This window comes from Pleurotus ostreatus (assembly GCF_014466165.1).
Source record: "Pleurotus ostreatus strain PC9 chromosome Unknown scaffold_3, whole genome shotgun sequence".
NCBI lineage: Eukaryota > Fungi > Basidiomycota > Agaricomycetes > Agaricales > Pleurotaceae > Pleurotus > Pleurotus ostreatus.
Window position 1 is genome coordinate 1,987,677 of NW_023503158.1, and position 17,516 is coordinate 2,005,192.

General features: G+C 51.6%; 7 protein-coding genes across 7 annotated transcripts; 3 read left to right on the forward strand and 4 right to left on the reverse strand.

Annotated features, from left to right (window-relative positions):
- Positions 1-129: 129 nt before the first annotated feature.
- Positions 130-5,349, forward strand: STU1 (suppressor of tub2 mutation; the record flags this gene model as incomplete). Its single annotated transcript, XM_036774785.1, has 12 exons — positions 130-255; positions 871-901; positions 933-994; positions 1,047-1,505; positions 1,558-2,079; positions 2,132-2,188; positions 2,242-2,388; positions 2,439-4,155; positions 4,209-4,522; positions 4,575-4,706; positions 4,767-5,012; positions 5,071-5,349. The coding sequence occupies 12 exons, from the start codon at positions 130-132 to the stop codon at positions 5,347-5,349; spliced, it is 4,092 nt and encodes a 1,363-aa protein (XP_036633287.1).
- Positions 5,350-5,668: 319 nt separating this feature from the next.
- On the reverse strand, positions 5,669-6,794 carry PC9H_005211 (uncharacterized protein; the record flags this gene model as incomplete). Its single annotated transcript, XM_036774786.1, has 5 exons — positions 5,669-5,761; positions 5,821-5,963; positions 6,022-6,239; positions 6,306-6,385; positions 6,456-6,794. The coding sequence occupies 5 exons, from the start codon at positions 6,792-6,794 to the stop codon at positions 5,669-5,671; spliced, it is 873 nt and encodes a 290-aa protein (XP_036633288.1).
- Positions 6,795-7,598: 804 nt separating this feature from the next.
- On the forward strand, positions 7,599-9,398 carry PC9H_005212 (uncharacterized protein; the record flags this gene model as incomplete). The annotated part of the gene is made up of 5 exons (XM_036774787.1): positions 7,599-7,704; positions 7,766-7,778; positions 7,835-7,918; positions 7,966-8,016; positions 8,069-9,398. The coding sequence occupies 5 exons, from the start codon at positions 7,599-7,601 to the stop codon at positions 9,396-9,398; spliced, it is 1,584 nt and encodes a 527-aa protein (XP_036633289.1).
- A 508-nt stretch (positions 9,399-9,906) lies between these two features.
- PC9H_005213 (uncharacterized protein) lies at positions 9,907-12,066 on the reverse strand (the record flags this gene model as incomplete). The annotated part of the gene is made up of 1 exon (XM_036774788.1): positions 9,907-12,066. The coding sequence occupies one exon, from the start codon at positions 12,064-12,066 to the stop codon at positions 9,907-9,909; it is 2,160 nt and encodes a 719-aa protein (XP_036633290.1).
- Positions 12,067-12,956: 890 nt separating this feature from the next.
- On the reverse strand, positions 12,957-13,887 carry PC9H_005214 (uncharacterized protein; the record flags this gene model as incomplete). Its single annotated transcript, XM_036774789.1, has 5 exons — positions 12,957-13,218; positions 13,285-13,398; positions 13,459-13,547; positions 13,608-13,728; positions 13,781-13,887. The coding sequence occupies 5 exons, from the start codon at positions 13,885-13,887 to the stop codon at positions 12,957-12,959; spliced, it is 693 nt and encodes a 230-aa protein (XP_036633291.1).
- A 996-nt stretch (positions 13,888-14,883) lies between these two features.
- Positions 14,884-15,236, reverse strand: PC9H_005215 (uncharacterized protein; the record flags this gene model as incomplete). Its single annotated transcript, XM_036774790.1, has 3 exons — positions 14,884-14,940; positions 14,998-15,144; positions 15,204-15,236. The coding sequence occupies 3 exons, from the start codon at positions 15,234-15,236 to the stop codon at positions 14,884-14,886; spliced, it is 237 nt and encodes a 78-aa protein (XP_036633292.1).
- Positions 15,237-15,556: 320 nt separating this feature from the next.
- Positions 15,557-17,323, forward strand: PC9H_005216 (uncharacterized protein; the record flags this gene model as incomplete). Its single annotated transcript, XM_036774791.1, has 1 exon — positions 15,557-17,323. One exon carries the CDS (start codon positions 15,557-15,559, stop codon positions 17,321-17,323), a length of 1,767 nt encoding a protein of 588 aa, XP_036633293.1.
- Positions 17,324-17,516: the final 193 nt, after the last annotated feature.

A 17,516-nucleotide genomic window follows, 5' to 3' on the forward strand; every position in this document is an offset into this window, starting at 1 on the left:
GGTGCACGGCAGGCTAAAGCACATTCATTTGGCCAAACAACACGTAAACTCTGTTGCACGTGATTGCAGGGCGCAGAAGCATGATCGGCGAAGTGACGATTAGATTACGGTGCTTTGAAGATAACCACAATGGCCTCCTGCCCCGCAGAGACGGAAGTAAATTTGGAACGCGCCTACGATCCCATGGATGTAGCGACATTCACCCCGCCAGCGCCTCTTCCATGCCCAACGATAACGATTGAATTTTGTGACAGAGTGAGTCTTGAACTGTATTGACAGGCATGATGCGAGGGAACTGAATCGTAATAGTGCCGTTGGTAGGTGAAATCATCCAATCACCCGATATTTGCCCTACACCACTTAGGTTGCACCGAGCGACTTGGGTTCAAACGGAGCTGTTGTTGACTTTTCCTCCACCGGTTGTGAAAGCCATTACCATCATCCCATTGAATGCGGATGACACTGCGGGCCGCTTTCGAGTCTGGTTGTCGTTGACGCCAGATGCGATAGAGTTAATCTGGGACAGAAAGGTGGAAGGAGGATTTCCGGAGCTGAAAGTGCTAGTACGTCGAATTTTCCTTCAAATTTCTGCTTCCTCACTTCGCCGGTTCGTAGAAGCAGCGAATACGCGACCATGTACAGCCTGGCGTTTCTCTAGGGCACTCTGACAAGAAATCTGTGTAAATAAATATGTATCCTAGTCGTGTATTTTTGTGTTACAAGGTTACCGGGTTACGAGCATCACTTGAGTGACCGACCTCACCTAAGCGCGTGGCTCTGTCTCATCCTTCTCTCTTGCGGGTCGCTGCCTTCAGCGCTCGCCATGGACGACGCCTCAAAGCTTGAAAAGCTGATAACCCAGTCCAAAAGCAATGGTATTTGAATTGCCACGCATTTTGGGGTCAACTGCATTCATCTTCGTCAACTGCTAGATGTCGATATCAAGGTCGACGCCCTCACGAAACTCCAGGCACTATTTGAGACGGGTATCGAGGTTCGCTGCTTTCCCCATTTTCAAGTCAGAAATCAATCAAAGCGCCTTACAGGTTAATGATCCCGACGCGATACTCACCGTAGTTAAAGCAAGTCTGAAAACGTCTAATAATCATCTAACCGCAGCGGCTGTCTCCGTTCTCCCGGCCTTCCTTCCACTCATTCTTTCGCACTCGGTGAACCACCATCATGGAGTGGCCCCCTCAGCATCGTCTTCGACCTCGTCTACGCCCCCGTCTTCTGTAATAGACGTGCCTTTGCTACGCCATGTTCTGAACCAACTTCTTCCGTCAGGCGGCATTTTGGATCGTCTGGGGGACAAGGAGCGCGTGCAAGCCAAGGCCCGCGAGGCTTTAGTTGTTCTGGGTGGGTTTGCATTCCGTTCTGGAGGCTCCAGCTCTCTTTCGTCACGATCTACGAGTGGGAAAGGGGTGGAGACACCGTTGATGATATTTGAAAGACATCTGAAGGAGGGAGGGTTGAAGAGTAAGGTATGGAAGATCAGGGAACAAGTAAGCACGAATCGACTGTCCACTAGTCTGCCTGGTCTGAGAGCCAACCCAGGCCATCCTCACCCTTGTTCAAATCCGACGCGTCCACCACCTGTTCCCTATCCGACCGTATTTGGCGCATCTTGTAGACGCGCTTGAAGACACCGATGCTCACGTCCGTGATTGCGCTCGTCAATCTGTCGTTGAACTTTTCACTGGCCCAGGTGTCACCGATGCTGCTCGTGCCGATCTCAAGAAGGAAATGATAAAGAAGAGCGTCCGGAAGACCATCGTTGACAGTGTATTGGCGAAGGTTGTGGGAGGTAACATTGGTAACTATCCACAGAGTGAAGAGTCAGATGGTGGTGAAGGTGGCAACAAAACCAAAGAGTACGTTCCGCCCAGCTTGATGTTGATGAATCGGCGCCCCACCGTTGGCAACGGATTGAACTCGAGCACTCTCCATCGAACTGCAAGTCATGGAAGCGCGAAGGAGATGTCAAGACCTGCTAGTCGCGCGGCTACGAATGCATCCCCCACACCGACAACCCCTGCTACACCCGCCAGTGAAGGACCAGATGTGCAAGCAGTCTACGTAAGTCATCTCCGTTAAGAGCTTCCCCGTGTACTGAAAAAAGGAAGCACAGATTGCATCCACGCGTGATCTTGAAACAGAATTTGCGTCCATGCAATCAGCTTTCGAGGTAGGCGAACGTCCTTCTAAGGGGAATATACATTGACAATATATGCGATCTAGGGTAAAGAAACGGAACACAACTGGGCTCAGCGCGAACGGTCTATACTGCGAGTTCGAGGTATGCTCAAAGGGGGAGTGCACACTCGTTACATGGACGCATTCATCGGTTGCTTGAAGGAGGGGTTCATGCAATGGTCTTTGAAAACGGTCAGTAGTCTCTTTCAGTGTAGTATGTGTGTGTACTCAGACTTATCTAGGTTTCAAGTCTACGTACGACGGTATCCATGAACACATGCTTGCTTTATTCCGAGCTCGCCGCCGCTCTTGAACACGTTCTCGATCCATTTTGCGAGTTATTATTGACAAATCTACTCAAAATGTCCAGCGTCACTAAGAAGTTAACCGCCCAGCAATCTCAAGCCTCCGTAACAATAATATTGACGAAGACATCTGCCCAGCCTCGCTTGGTCCTTCCTCTGCTTTGGAACACTCTGCAAGAAAAGAACGTGCAGGCGCGAGGTTATGCTATCGAACACTTCAAGACATACTTGGAAGTACATGCTCAGCGTGCCAAGGTCGCCATCGAAGCTTCCGGCGGCGCTGAAATATTGGAGAAAGCTATGAAGAAGGGCCTTGTCGATCAGAATCCTGCGGTTAGAGACAAGGCTCGGCTCTGCTTTTGGCAGTTTTATGAGGTCTGGAAAGATCGAGGTGTCGTCATTCTGGATAAACTCGACATGACAGCCAGGAAACAACTTGAAAAAGTGTGCCCCGTACCCGATGCTGTTCAGCTCATAACTCCAGTCACTACTGTGAAGAAGAGCAGTGTGGCCGCAGCTATCGCGGCGAGTCGAGCAAAGGCAAGGGCTATCGCCACGGCACCTCCGACACTTCGCCATCAGGCTACATCTGCGGCACAAAGCACTCCAGCTCGGAGACCCAGTTCCCCAAGTACATCGCCTAGGAGTAGTATGGCCCCTCGACCGGCATCCCCTCTGCGGGTTTCTACCTCTGCGTCCCCTCCCCGTTCAAAAGGCACGTCGAACGGCATGACGCGATCCATCACAACGGCTGCCATCACCACGACACATTCTCGCCAATCCTCTTCCACATCGGGGCGCATGTCACCGCCTTCCCCTGTAAGTGACCCAAGCTCGGCATTCCGTAGACGGACGTCGTCTCCCCTGGCTTCGGGCAACTCGCCCTCCCCCAATCGCAATTCTACGGTCCGCAGAGCCGTGCAAGTGCCACTCCCTGCGTCTCCGCCGTCGCGTTCATCTCCATCCTCTCGGAACCCGCAGGCCCGTCCAATCATCCTGAAACCTCTTCCACGACCGTCCACGACACTGTTCGATACTCAAGATGCTAATGATTCGCTTCTCCTTGCCACCAATATACCAATCCCAGAAGATGATAGCGACGATGGCAATGACTCCATCAACCTCATCTCTTTTTCGACACCCTTTGAGGTCTATCCTCCTGCTAGTATGCCCACGCCGAAGTCCCAAGCACAAGAGGGACCTTCTTTCTCCCCGAAATCCAATGACTCTCAACAACTGTTTGGAATATCCAATACGTTATCTTCCGGCTCAGTTGATGGCCCTCAGGGTGGTGTCGTAGTGGTCGAAGAGGCTATACGTGCGAGGGCAGAACAAGCAGAAAGTGCCGCTGAGAGGCTACTTGAACTTGTCGAACCAGAGGATGAGGATATGCCGAATGCTGGTATACCTGAGTCGCTGTTGATTGGTAGTAATGGGCACTCGACGCCCAAGATCAAAGGGATGAAGCCAGGACCTATACCCATATCCCGAGCGACTCCCCCTTTGACCCCAATGACGAACCGAAGTTCAGCTATCATGAGACAAGCGGCGCTGTTCCAGGATAGTCCGGCGCCAAATGGGAAGGGAACATCGTTGATGGGCGTCATACATGATCGGAAACATGAGACCGGGTGGTGGGTGAAGCGGATGGCCTGTAAGAATCCACCTTTTTCGAAGTGACATGATGTTCTGACTTGTATTCTGTAGTGATTCGGCACGACTCTTCAACCATAGAAGAGCTGGGTGTTCCTAGCAAGCTCGACGAGATTAACAGCTGCATATCTGCATTCGAATCAGGCAACTGCGACATAGCACAGCTGAAACGCATCGCTATGGTTTGTCGGAGAAATCCAGTAGCGGAGCCGCCAATTTCTCCCTTCGAATTTGCCTCGCCCACTAGCCCGTCGCCATTCTTGACACCCGCCAACTCTGTGCCATCCCTCCAAATCGAGATATGGGATAAGGATAAGAATTTTGAGCGCTTGTTCAATGCTTTAATGGCATTTATAAGCCCAGAGAAGGTCACTTGAACTTTCCGTTCTGTCTTTATAGCTTAGCTAATGGACTTTGTAGAACGACGAGGAGATAGAATATGGCCTTATCGTTCTCTGGGAGATGATGGAGCATCAAGCGTCCTACTTAGAAGGGCGCGAGGCTGATATGTTCTCTGTCTTGTTGAGAGTGCGGTATTGTCAGAAGCCTAACGTACGCTTTCTCCCTCGTTTTGCGTGAAACGCAACATAACCCTTGATGATTTACCTGTAGGTCCTATCGGCGACGAATACTATTAGAGATGCGCTGGCCGCTCGCATCGAACCCGTGTATGGTCTTACGACAATGCACGCCAATCTTCGCACTTTCCTCGCGGATCCATATCCCGAATTCTCGACTGCGGAGGTCAGGGCGGCCACCTACGCTTTCGGGTTGATCGCTTTGGGGAAATTCATACTAAGACTCCCTTCGGAAATTGCTGAAGAGGAACTGCCACGATTAAAGGATACATTGATAACTGTGTGTTTTCCTTTCTCGTTCTGCGATTCACGTTTTCTAACATGATTGATTTATGTAGGCTTTAAACAATAAATCCTCACTAGTAGTGCGCGAATCTGCCGCCGCCACGATCATCGCCGCACAGCTCGTCTTACGCGACGAAGCTCATTTATTCATGCTGCTGGACGGACTGGCCGATGAGAAGAAGAACCTCCTAACGTATCTTTTTGACAAGCACGGCGTACGAGGCCTGCCGGCCCAAGCTAATGAAGTCTCTCAAGGCCCCAGTGGCGTCGACAAACTGGAGAAAGAAATGCGCAGATTAGATACGCGCATGAACACTCCTCCGAGAGTATGAGAATAGAGTATGTAAGTAGCGCAGGCAGCAGTCGTTTATGTCGTTCTTCCCTTCGTTCTTCTTGTGTCTTCGCTTTTCAGTACTTCGCTCATCGCACGAACATGGATTTTATGATTTATGTATAAGTAATAATTCAGTGGTGGTGATATGATTCACGCCTAAACTATGACTATTCTCCTTTAACAATGAATGCCAGTACTCGGTATATTCATCACCTCGAAAACGTAGAGATGGGGTTAGGCTTGGGGGTTGCGGATGAGGGGGTTAGATCTAAATATTAGGCCTTAGGAGGAACAGATGCGCTATAGCATATGGCTGCTTAAAATCTGAAGATACCGAATCTACGACCCAGGAAGTATGCTGCGCCAGCCAGGATACCGCCGACATGACCAAGGGAGTCGGTTGTTGTTTCCTAAAACGGAACGGGATGGGTCAACGAGAGGTTAAGTTGAATAGAAGAGTAAAGGATACCCTGTTTGATACCCAAGACCACATATCGAACCCGAGAATGGCGGGTACGAGTAGCCATGCTGGTATAGGTATGACGGCGTAGAGGTAGAATGTAGTTCGAGGTGCTGCACAAGCCAGGTAGGTCACCGCAGAATAGATGGCCGCTATAAATCACACTGGATGAGGAACAGACGTTTAGTGTTGAAAAGACTTTAGTGATACCTGATGCCCCAACAGATTGCATATCACGGCCTTTGAATACCTTGTTGTACGTGCTGCTGACCAAATTTGCGAATATTCCACCTGCGAAGTAGAGTGTGAGGAAGGAGCGGCCGCCCAGCATGCCGAGTACCGGGGGTGCCACGCAGTAGAACGCGAAGCAGTTGAAGAGGATGTGCGCCATCCCAGAGTGGGAGAATATTGAGGTCACCAAGACCCATCTATTATGTTTGCATCCTATTATTCGAGGTATTGCACGGATTTCGAAGACATTTCGGAGCACTCACGGTCGAGAATTGGTTACGTTTCGCATGCTCATGGTGAAATTGTCTCTCATCCATAACAAGCTGGATGGATCGCCTGTTTTCTTCAGGTCAAATGTACTCCGTAAGTATACGTCCCATTGGAATAGCAACAGAAAAGGAATATGCACGCACGTAGTCTACGTCGGCCAAGTACCACATGCCGAACACAATGCCATTCGCGGCGAGGATGCCATAGATGATGTAGTCGTGGGGGATCCTGTCTAGGAATGTGTGTTTGCGTGGGGGAGCCGTATATCGTCGCCAAGAATAGAGACGTATAGAACGCGCTGAATCCGATATTCGGGGGGAAGGACGCGACAACGGTTGCGATCGAGCGAGGGGGGGCACAGACCGAACACCCTGAAGCCCTATATTTGTTGTAAAGAACCTTTGGGTTGGATTCTGCAGTGATATCGGGGTCCACAATGGCGAGCAGTGTGCTACAGCGCGTCTCAAGTACGGTGAGGCCATGGTCAACAACAGTAAGCGCCCGTCAACACGTTCCGCTGCCGCAATCGGCGCGTGGCATGGCGCCGAAGCCTCTTTCATCAACGCAATGGGCGTCCATTATCCTTCTGTGCGACAGTACACGAACTTGGTAGTATATTCCGTACTGATTTGAATGATCAGCGGTGCAATTGGGCGGTCAACCAGTTGCAACCTATTTGGGCCTAAGCCATGTGTTTCACTTCATCCTCTTCGTGAGCTACTCACTGACTCAACATTCACGTTCTTCGCCGCCAGAAAATGCGCCAGCTCCACTGCTTGAACAATTGCAGTTTGCTGGCCCCAGCAGGGTCCCGCCCGGTGCCCAAATAAACGTGCTAGTCGACCCGCCGCTTTATTGTGGCCGCAGCGACTTGAAGCTGTGGTGTTGCAGATGTAACTGTCTCAGCAATGAAGCCCCGAGACCGGACACAGATGCTCCTCATGGAGCTCCTGCAGTTGCCGTGCCAACAGTTCTAAAGGCTCCAAAATCCACTAATAATCATACCGAACAATGGAGCGCCGAGTTGGGGCCCCTTCCTCCGTGTCTTCTATTACCTCTCCGCTAGTAGGCTGGACCTACCTCCCTGGCAGAACTAATCATCTCTGCTCCAATATTTGATTGTTACCGTCAACGGGAGGAGCAAGCTGGTTTTGCTCCCTTTTGCATTCCAAGTGTCCAACTCAGGTGAGGCTAACGACTTCTTCTCATCCTACCACTTGTCTGACACCTAGAATTCTTCTCAGTCGCTCGTTTAGCAAGCTAAGATGCCTGTTTTGATGACGAGCATGCCCCGTGTCGCGAAGAGGCAGGCCCTCAGTAGTTCCAGTAGTGCCGCGACAAGCACCTCGATTGCGGCAACTACTACTCCCGTGGCAACTACTACTCGTACCCGTGAGTTGCTTCATCCCAAACCTTCTCTCCTGCTCCCGCTTCGAACTCAAGATGTCTCTAGGATTCGGTTTCTTGTAAGTATTTGCATTCTCGAGTACGAAGGAGCTCCTTCTTAACAGTACATCGTTAGTGATGGTCCAGATGACGATCCATTCTCGGGCGACCTACCTGGCAGCAGCAGCACCACCAGGGGAGGAGGTCTTGTTCCTACCCTGTATGTGTTCTACCCCCGCTCTACCTCGTTTCCTTATCGTTCTGTAGCCCTACCACGACCGCCCGCGGAGGGCTTTTGGATCCATTGCTGGGATTAGGGTAAGATCGTCATTTTGTCGCCGTGAACCATTCTTAACGCTCTGGACGACAGTCCAACACGTACTACTTCACTCTCCTCATCCTCAACGTCTTCGTCCGTGGCGTCAACGACGACCTCAGCATCCACTACCAGCACTACCTCCGCTTCTGACACTCTGACTACGAGCTTAGCCACTGAATCAACCACAATCTCTATCTTTGAATCATCCTCCAATGGTCAGATCATGACAATCACGTCTTTCGTCCAGGTTCCCGCCGCAGCTGAAACCTCTGCGAGCCCCGGTGGGGCCAAGCCCCAGCCCAAGGGCTTCCTCGACAACAAACCCTTGTCTGGAGTTGTTTTTGCTCTGTGTGGCTTAGCTGGACTTATTCTGATCATCATGATCGCGACTTGCGCTATGCGGAGGAGACAGAGGAAGAAGTTGATGAACGAGGCGATTTCCTTCGACCCAGCCAACATGCTCGATCCATATAGTCCAGGAAAGGAGGAGGGGACTATGGGCTTGGAAAGGACCCATTCTACAGAGAAGCGGATGAGTGTCAGCAGCTCTGGACATGGTCACGGCGCTTCTAATGACGGTGCGTACGGTGGTGTGGCATCTACGGGGCACGCACACACGACCTATGGTGTACCTGCCTTGACGTATGGCTCAACTGCTCGTCAACCGCAATACCATCAGGCAACTTACGCAGAGCACCAAACGGCTGAACACCACGGTTATTACGGTCACGATCAATCTCAGGAGCAATGGTACGGTGCTGCAGCGCACGCGCAGCATGGTGGCTGGCAAGATCAAGCGCAGTACCCAGCCTACGCCAACTACGGACAGCCGGAGCCCCCAATGTCTGCCGCAAGTGCTGCAACAGTTCATCCACCCGCTCCGCCTGGTATCGCCAACCAGCCTCCATACAGTTACAAGAACCCGCCCTCGCTTCCGCAGCTCAACTTCATAGGTGCCTCACCCCCGGCGTCCTCTGGACACGCGGGGATCCTCAATAGCCCCATTCTCGCTAGTGCCCGACGTGCTTCGTCTATGCTCGCACGCGGCCCAGCGACTCCTACCGCTGCTTCCGTGGCTCGTTCGGCTACTGTCGCATCATCCGCACCCTACTCAGCGTCTCAAACGTCTGATGTAACGCGGTCGAAGTCGTCTCTGTCGCATGAGACAGATAGCTCGGAATCAGGGGGGAACACTTCCCCCACGAAACACGGGCGGTCACATTCGAGGGAACTAGACCCTGCAATGCCCACGCTGCCGCTCTCGCCCATGTTGCCTGCAACGTTTGGACGGTCTGATGAAGAGGATAGCAGGCCGAATCGCGGCAGTGTCCATGATGATGACGCGAGGTACTTGGGCCGAGGTCCTTTGAAGGTCGGTTGAATCTATCTAGATCGTCTCAAGCGTTGATTGTGCTCACGCGTCCTCGTAGATTGCCAATGAATGAACGCACGACGTGAACTCCTTGGAATGTAAATAGCACCCGTTAACATTGATACCAAGGCAGCTGCTGGATAACGCCGCCTAATTCCGCTCATTTGATCCTATCGTTATTTACCCATTAATACCCAACTGAATTTACTGAAGCAGATTTGTGTAAATTTGTGTAAAGTATATATAAGTAAGTAGTCAAGCTTTATGGTCGAATGAAATATGCACATGGAAGCTATCTCCATGCATTAACGTTGGCCCAATCAATCCCTGGAAAGAAAAACTGAGAAGATCTGTTGTAGTAGGAAGGAGATCCGATGTGGGACCTTTCTCGCGACACATGCTTCGAAGCACTCTAGTCAAGACATGAAGCTACTCATTGCAGCGCGGGGTCGCGACAAGGATAGTGTCGGTTTCAGACATTATATGTAGGCAATAATCAAAACCCATACAATAAAGTTCATCTCCATATTGACAAAACCCAGTCCGACAAAGATGACGTCCGATCGTAAACTACTCTATCCGAAGCAGCTGTGTGTATCGAAGCAATACCCGGAGGGGACTGCAGTCCCGGTCTCGCGAAACGGGATGATATGGGCCTCAGAGGAATCCGTTTGGAGGGTACCGTTTTCTTTTCGACTTTAGGTCGGTAATTAACCTCCGCCACGAAGCTCGGTTTGTTCACTTGCATTCGACGATTCACAGATCGCAGCCAGATGTCTTTCGATGACCAGACGCGGCGACCAAGGCGTTCCTTCAGTCTTTGGGTAATTCGCCCCAGGGTGTTCTCAACGACCACGGAGAATTCCTCGATCTCTCTGATATCGCGTGCCAAGAGTTGTAGGTGCAGGTCGATATTGAAATACTTCACTATCGGAGGGGCAACAACTGGGGGAGCATCGAGGTCCAGGTCAAGAACGGAGGTAGGAGATGATTTAGAGGACGATGGAACGAAGAAAGCTGACGGGGGAGGGGGTCTTTCCATAGAGTCTGCTGATGATCTCCCTTGCCTTGAGAGATCCAGAGTCGCGTCTACTTCACTCGTGAGCCTATCCCGACTTTCTGCAGAATCTGCCGACGTAGAACCCCCGCTCCAACTCCCAGCGGAGTCCACTGCTTCGCGCATCGTTGGAAGAGGCTCCCCGCTTTCTGTTGACGGAACATCCTGTTCAGAAGATGGTTCCACAGCAGGTTCCTCGATAAGTTGATCCTTGTACGCGCTATAGAACGCCAAGTCATTTCTTTTCCGACGAAGAATCTTCGGAAGCTTTGACTGTAGCCAGCGAATCAAAGCAACGTTCTTGTCCCGATTGGCCTCACCCAGAACCGGGATAAGGGTACCTCTATTGATCGCAAAGTGGAGGGACGGGACCTGCTCTGAAGGTAATCCGTATGCAAGTTGTCCACGGATTTTGCGATCCGCTACCCGGTCTAATTCCATTGCTTGCAGAATGTAATGTCGCGCAAGGAGGGGGTGGCCAGCTCTAGATAGGTGTCGGATAAGCGTATTGTAGGTAGTGGTGTTGGGTGAGGCGGAAGGAAGTGGAACATGCTGGGGCGTAGGTGGGGATATAGATGAGCTGTAGTCGTCTTCGTCGTCGTCAAATGTTGAAGAGAAATGTTGGGTAGCTCGGGAGGGTAGTGGTTCTGTCAATACCTCGAAGGTTTGTACCATCTTCGAGACTTCACCCAAGCGTCCTAGAAGGTCTATGACAGTGTTCAACCCGGCGGTGGTGAAACGTTGTGGACCCGGGAGTTGCGTAAAGAGTGGGTCAGCGACGGTACTAGGGTCGTGGAGATACTCCAACACAGGACGATCCGGGTTGTTCAGATCTATGCCATAACCTAGCTTCAGTAGTCGTTCGCAAGCTTCCAAGTCCAAAGTTTCCTTTAGCAGGCGAACAGAGATGTCGAAGTTAACGGAGTACAACCCCGCTTTAAGCTTCGTCATATCAGCCAGAAGCAATCCGTGCATGTCGCGTATCTGGGCGACGAGGGATTCGCGGTCGTCGTTGGACATAGGGAGGGTCAACCGGTGGGCTAGAGTTTGGAGGCACAGACCGAACGTTTTGCTTCTTGGTGTTAACCCGACCATCTGCAACTCCTTGTATATCTCCATGGCTCCCTTATAATGCCCCACAGCAGCAAATTGCTCCAGTATAAAGTGGTAATCCTCCAGCGCAGGCGTTTCCCCCATTGCACGTATATTCCGTATAACCGTCCGAAAACGCCCTTCCTGTAGGTGGGGAACCCTCAATCTGGCGTCCAAGGCCGACCGACGGGCTGCAGCCAAGCGGACTTCCGCCGTCTTCGGGGTACATTTTCGTAGAACTTCCTGGTGCACCTCTACCGGCAATTTCTCGTCTCGGAGGACGTTTAGCAAGCCAACGTAGTGGGCCCATACCCGCGACGCACTGCTGACGCGATTGAGAGAGTTGAGGAGCTCCGTTACCATCCTAGTACGAGAATCGCCGATGCTGCTTGAAGACTCGTCGAGTAGTTGCTGCAGCGAGGCGGGTGCAGAGAGTGCAGAAGGCGCGGAGACATGGAGCGGTCGGCGCTGCACGAGTCGTGCTGCCCGACGGGTGTGGTGGTTAGCTTTCGGGAGGCATCTTAACATCCTATACATGATTTCAGTGCTCGTCCCCACACCATGCCCCGCCCACGCTCAGCAGGCACTCACCCGAAGTTTGGATATGATGGAGTTGCGTTGTAGAAAAATTGTGGCACGTGACCGACCGTGAATGGACGACAGAGGGAGATGTAACTTCGCAGCGTGTTAAGTTGTACAGAAGCACCAAGGGCCCGGTCTGCTCGTCGAGATGTCAGTCCCTCGGGCCTGGGGTTGGCGGAGATTGAACTTGACAAAACCTAGCGCTGGAGTCTGCTCAGGGCGCTTGGGAATCGTCACAAATAAGTCACAGACATCATGGTGGGAAAGCGGCAATAGATACAAAGTAAATACATGCAAACTTCTGCTTTCGGTATTTCTTGTATTTCTTGTCGGCGACCTGAAGTATCCCGGCTCAGTAGGTGATATACTAGTCCAAAAGAGTTTAACATGTGGTACGTTGGTTTAGCGGTTTGCGCGCTTGAGTACTACTTTTTAGCACGGAAAGGTTGCGGGTTCGAGCCACGGATTGTCCTTTTTTCACTTCTTCGTCCTGCTATCTCACCACTAACATTCATTAATAAATAAACACCACAAGCTGTAGTACTGTTTATTGGAGGGAATAGATAATGCAGTTGATACAAGGTGCCACCAGGTATATTAACGCTGACATAATAATGTGACAGGAAGGTCCTAACCCACCCGCAAACCCCCTGGTACAGCAGACCAAACTGTCGGTTTGGAGTAGGTTTGGGCCAGGTTTGGTCCAACCGTGGGAGCCAAATTTGGCAGGTAGGGACTAACATCTCGACGAGCAGACCGGGCCCCAAAGGTTTACAGAAATTCGCATGCATAGCGAGACATATAATCTAATATACAGTATATTTGGGTATGACATGTTACAGTCTCCTCCAAACGACAAGATGTTCTCTGCCGACGTGGGATTGAAGGCTATTCTCAGGAATCCTGTCTACTACTTTCGCCCATCCTTCGCCGAGAGGTTTAAGATAATGGTCTGGTCTAACAAAGTAGGGTGGTCCAGTCGGAGTGTGCGGATCTATGGGATAAATAAGGGTGATAAGATAGCCTCCGGGTTTAATGAGCGTTCGCATTTGTCGTCCCCACTCATTTCGACGTGTAGGGGGGATAGCTACGAAGAACCTGGAAATTATGCAGCGATGAGGTTGACTAAGATCCGCACGTAAAAGAGAAGTTGGGGCTGCCTACGTGAAATCATAGATGAGGTCAAAACGTTCCTCATCAGACACTTGGAAGTTGAAGAAGTCACCCTGGAGATATGAGACTTTGCCAGCGGGGAGTGGCGGCAAAGAGGCCAGATAACTGTAATTCGCGACGAATGTTAGATGGCTACCCGGGTTGTAGTACCACAATCGCACTTACTCCTTTCCTTCCTGAACGGCAGTAGCGGCTATATCAATAGCTAACGTATCATGACCAAGAGACGAAGCTATGCAAGCGGCGTCGTATCCCTAGTCATGCATAAAGGAGTTAGTACGAAATATGAGACCTGCATTAAGGTAGAGGCCTACTCGTCCGCAACCGGGCACGAGTGCACGTCCTGAACGAGGGAACTCAATTTCGCCCGAAGTCAAGATATCTCTCAACGGGGGTTGGCCTTCCCCTAGATCCCAAGGGGTGATCTTAGCCTTCCTACGGTACAGTCAGCATTGCACGCAGTTGATGTTAGGGAACTAGCACGCACCAAGCATCCTCCCAACTATGGGGGTCATTGTTAACGAGGCTCTGCAATTTGACCATGACCTCCCTGGGCTTAGCCGGGGCCTGTGCAGTATCGTTGGCTTGCGACATGTGAGGGGGGAATGGAAGGTGTGGAACTATTCATTCTCTACCAGTACCCCTACAGCCGCGCGGGTGCAAGGAGCACATGATGGTTCCCTCCAAGTCCAGAAGCGTGATCACCGATAAGATGAATTCACCATCAAACCTTCCAAACAATAGCGAAGGATGCTGTCCAAACAGTTTTGTGGCCCGTGCGCAGTAAGCCCAGTATAAAAGGACTCTAACAGGCACCTGAACAACTCATACTTACCTTGATGGCGCAAATCCCTTCACCTACCTGGGTTTGCGGGCCGTGGAGATCCTCCATAGCACGGCGACCCTGTCCATACAGGGGATGTCTACGGCTTGTATGCGCTTCGGTTCATGCACCGTCTAAATATTTTCCTGTCCCACATCGGCCACTCTGGCTGGGTGGGCCATTTTCGTTTTTTTTTTTGGTTCTTTCGTGATCCTAACCCTAACCCTAGGGCACTCATAACTGTATAGTTTATATCCCACTCTACTTATATTTCTCATAGTCAATGTATAAATGGGTTAACAAATTATCAATTTCCATTAAGCTTCCTTGTTAAGTCATCAAACTCGGGCGGAAGGTGAGGCTGATCATGAACTCGATATCTGAATACGCTCCCTGATTGACTATTCAAAGTAAGATATGGAGTTCTAGAGCTTTGGAAGCTTTGCATGGAAGCGCAGAGAATAACATCACGCAGAGGTTAAGAGCCCCTTCTTTCGAGGGCGACGTTTCGTCTTTCTGTCACGGGCGCTAGCCTCTAGGCTACGGTCGACTCAAGTAGAAGGGGAGCACATCGACCGGGTTGATTGCGAGAACAGAGTCCAGACGGGATGTACATTCACAAATTCGTTGACGAAGAAACATGATTTCAACTCGCCATCGCGGGTGATGTCCCCGTGCTTACAATCTGCAGGGGTCAGACAAAGTACAATTATACCAACCTTCTTTGTAGCGGCCAGGTTGGACCTACAAGGTCAAATGAACATTTGCTAGGATCGGATGGACTCTAGCGTTTCCATCGATGTAACACTGTTTCCACGAATGACCTAGATGGAAGTTATGGTCAGACGAGATATACACGACTGCAAAGAACGAGTACGCACGACGGTGCCAATGGGGTGCTTTTGGGCTGGTGTTGTCTCTTCCAACGCGTCGTCGATGACTAGGTTGAGGAAGAGGTCGTATCCTCGCAGCGTACCGCTGACTTTCCGCCCACCCTGAAGGTGAATGAAGAGTTTTTTGTCGATAAACTAGAAGACAGCATCAATATAAGCATCCACAGCAGCGCGTCTATGGCCTGTTGGCGCACCTTTTTGAGTTCTGGTTGGGAAGCCTTGGACATGATGGTAATCTGAGCACAAAATCCAGTTGACTCGAAAAGGAAGTGGTTTGCTTGGACGTATTTGACCTCGTAGCGCTCTCAAGGCCAAATATGAATCGCAGTATATTTAGTACCACCACCAGCAGTGAAGCTGTCGGCTACCTCCAAGGCAACATCACCACCACCTCCTCGACAATTGGCTTGGTTTTCGCGATATTTCCAAATCCTCACCCAGGACTCTACGTGAGACCCGTTTTTCGATGTGCAATGTCCAGGCTTATGCTGCTCCGTAGCGCCTCCAATAACCCCAGCTAGCCCCTTATTGTTACGGGCTTCTAGCAATGGCTTCTTCAGCTGCCGTCCATGCCAACCCTATTGCGTCTGGCCCAGGAACTCCTCGCTGGACTGCACGATCCTCAGATCCTGAGTCGGCATTCGGTGGCCTTGGCCGTGGCAGAGGAAGAGGTGGTCCCAGAGGTGGTCCCAGAGGTGGACGTTCGGGTGGAAGAGGAGGCGGGCGAGGAGGCAAATCGACTACAATAAGCGCAGAGTCGGGCGCGCCCTCTCCTAAAGCAAGTTCGCCGACCACGGAGAAGAGCACATCGTCCGTGCCTCCGAAGGCAGCGCCTGCAGATTCCCCGAAGGATACAAATCCGTCCACGAACAAGCCTAAGCCAGGTTCTCGAAGGGGATCGCGTGCCGTCCCTTCTCTTGTCATTGCCTCGTCTACCGCAGAAAGCCCCACCTCTGGTCGATCCCCCAACCGACGCAAGCGTGCATCGACTAACGGCAAGTCTCCAGCTTCAGCAGGCCCGAAATCTGCCGTAGATGATACGCATCTGCGCCCGGTTTCGAAAGCTCGTCCCATTCCGCCACCAGCTGCTGCTAAGGATGCTCCACCTCATTTGCGACAAGGGACAGACGCGCGGAGTGATATCGATGCACTAGTTGAGAGAGTTAGGGCCGTTGCAATGGCAGACAATCGGCCTGCGACGCCGGGCACAGCGAGTCATATTGACTGGGCTGGAGATGACGACGATACACTACCTGACCTCGATGATTGGGGCGTCACGACGACGACGATAACTCACGCAACTGTAGACAACCCCAACGAAATATCTCCTATATTCGTGGATGGCCTAAAGCCACTGCCAGAGCCAGCTACCCCCGTCGTTGTCGCAGACACGCTACATCCCGATGCTCGCGTCACGCCCAAGCTACCACAAGGCCGAGTGACAGACGCTAAGCCAGTCCCTGCGCCACGCTCCCCAATACTATCCAAAGAAAGTGTCGACCAGGGCTCCCTAGCAGCCTCTGCCACTCCTTCTGTCACGATCCCCCGCGGAAAGACACCGGTGCAGGAGAATGGCCGTATGAATAGAAAAGCGCGACACCCTCTTCCTCCAAAACCTATTGCCGTATCCGATACTCCTCTTTCTTCGTCGAGGTTTCCTCCTTCTGCAACGCCGATGCGAGGAAAGTTTGTGAAAGCTTCCCCACCTGATAAGGCCGCGAAGCTAGTAAGCAGTGTCACGGTGGAACCGACAACACCAATGTCCGGGTTCGATGTACCAGCCATAGTCAAGCTTCCAGAACAGGGACAAGATCAATCAACTTTTGTAGATGAACACGCCTCGCAGCCCGCCAATACTCCTCCTCCTCCTCCGACCGATGGGGGAGCTGAATCGCTGCAGTCGGACGACGCGGCTTCGGGTCTTGCGGCTTCTATACATGCGCCCAAGCCAGGTGACACCCTCTCAGCTTCGGTCTATGCTCCCTCCCCTGGGGAATCGCGCTCTGCTCCAGGCTCCGCGACCTTCGACTCCTTCAAACCGGCACATACCCGTGCGCACACAGTGGGACGCCCACCCTTCTACAACGGACCCCAGCGATTCTCTCGCTCGACTGCTACATCGCCGCGGGGTAGTGCGTTTGTCCCGCACCATGCTCGGAATCACTCCTCGCCGCCTGTAGGTGCTCCTCATCGCACCCACGTCAACAGGCCAGTGATCACTGGGGATGCTCTGTCGCGACTTGTTAGGACGATCGGCACCACAGTTACACCAGCTGCGAGGTCCCAGCCAGTGGCCGTTGCCACAAAAGAATAATAGATTTCCATCACATCTTCATAACCACCATTTGTTTTGGTTCAGATCTGTACATCATATTCCGGTCGCATATACATCCTGATTTATTGACAAATAAATTTCACTCCGTTCTGTGGTTGCTTCATTTGTGGATATCTTCCTCTCAAGTAATTATACCCCTTCTGTCGTGTTTCTTACAGCATTTGCCTCTCAG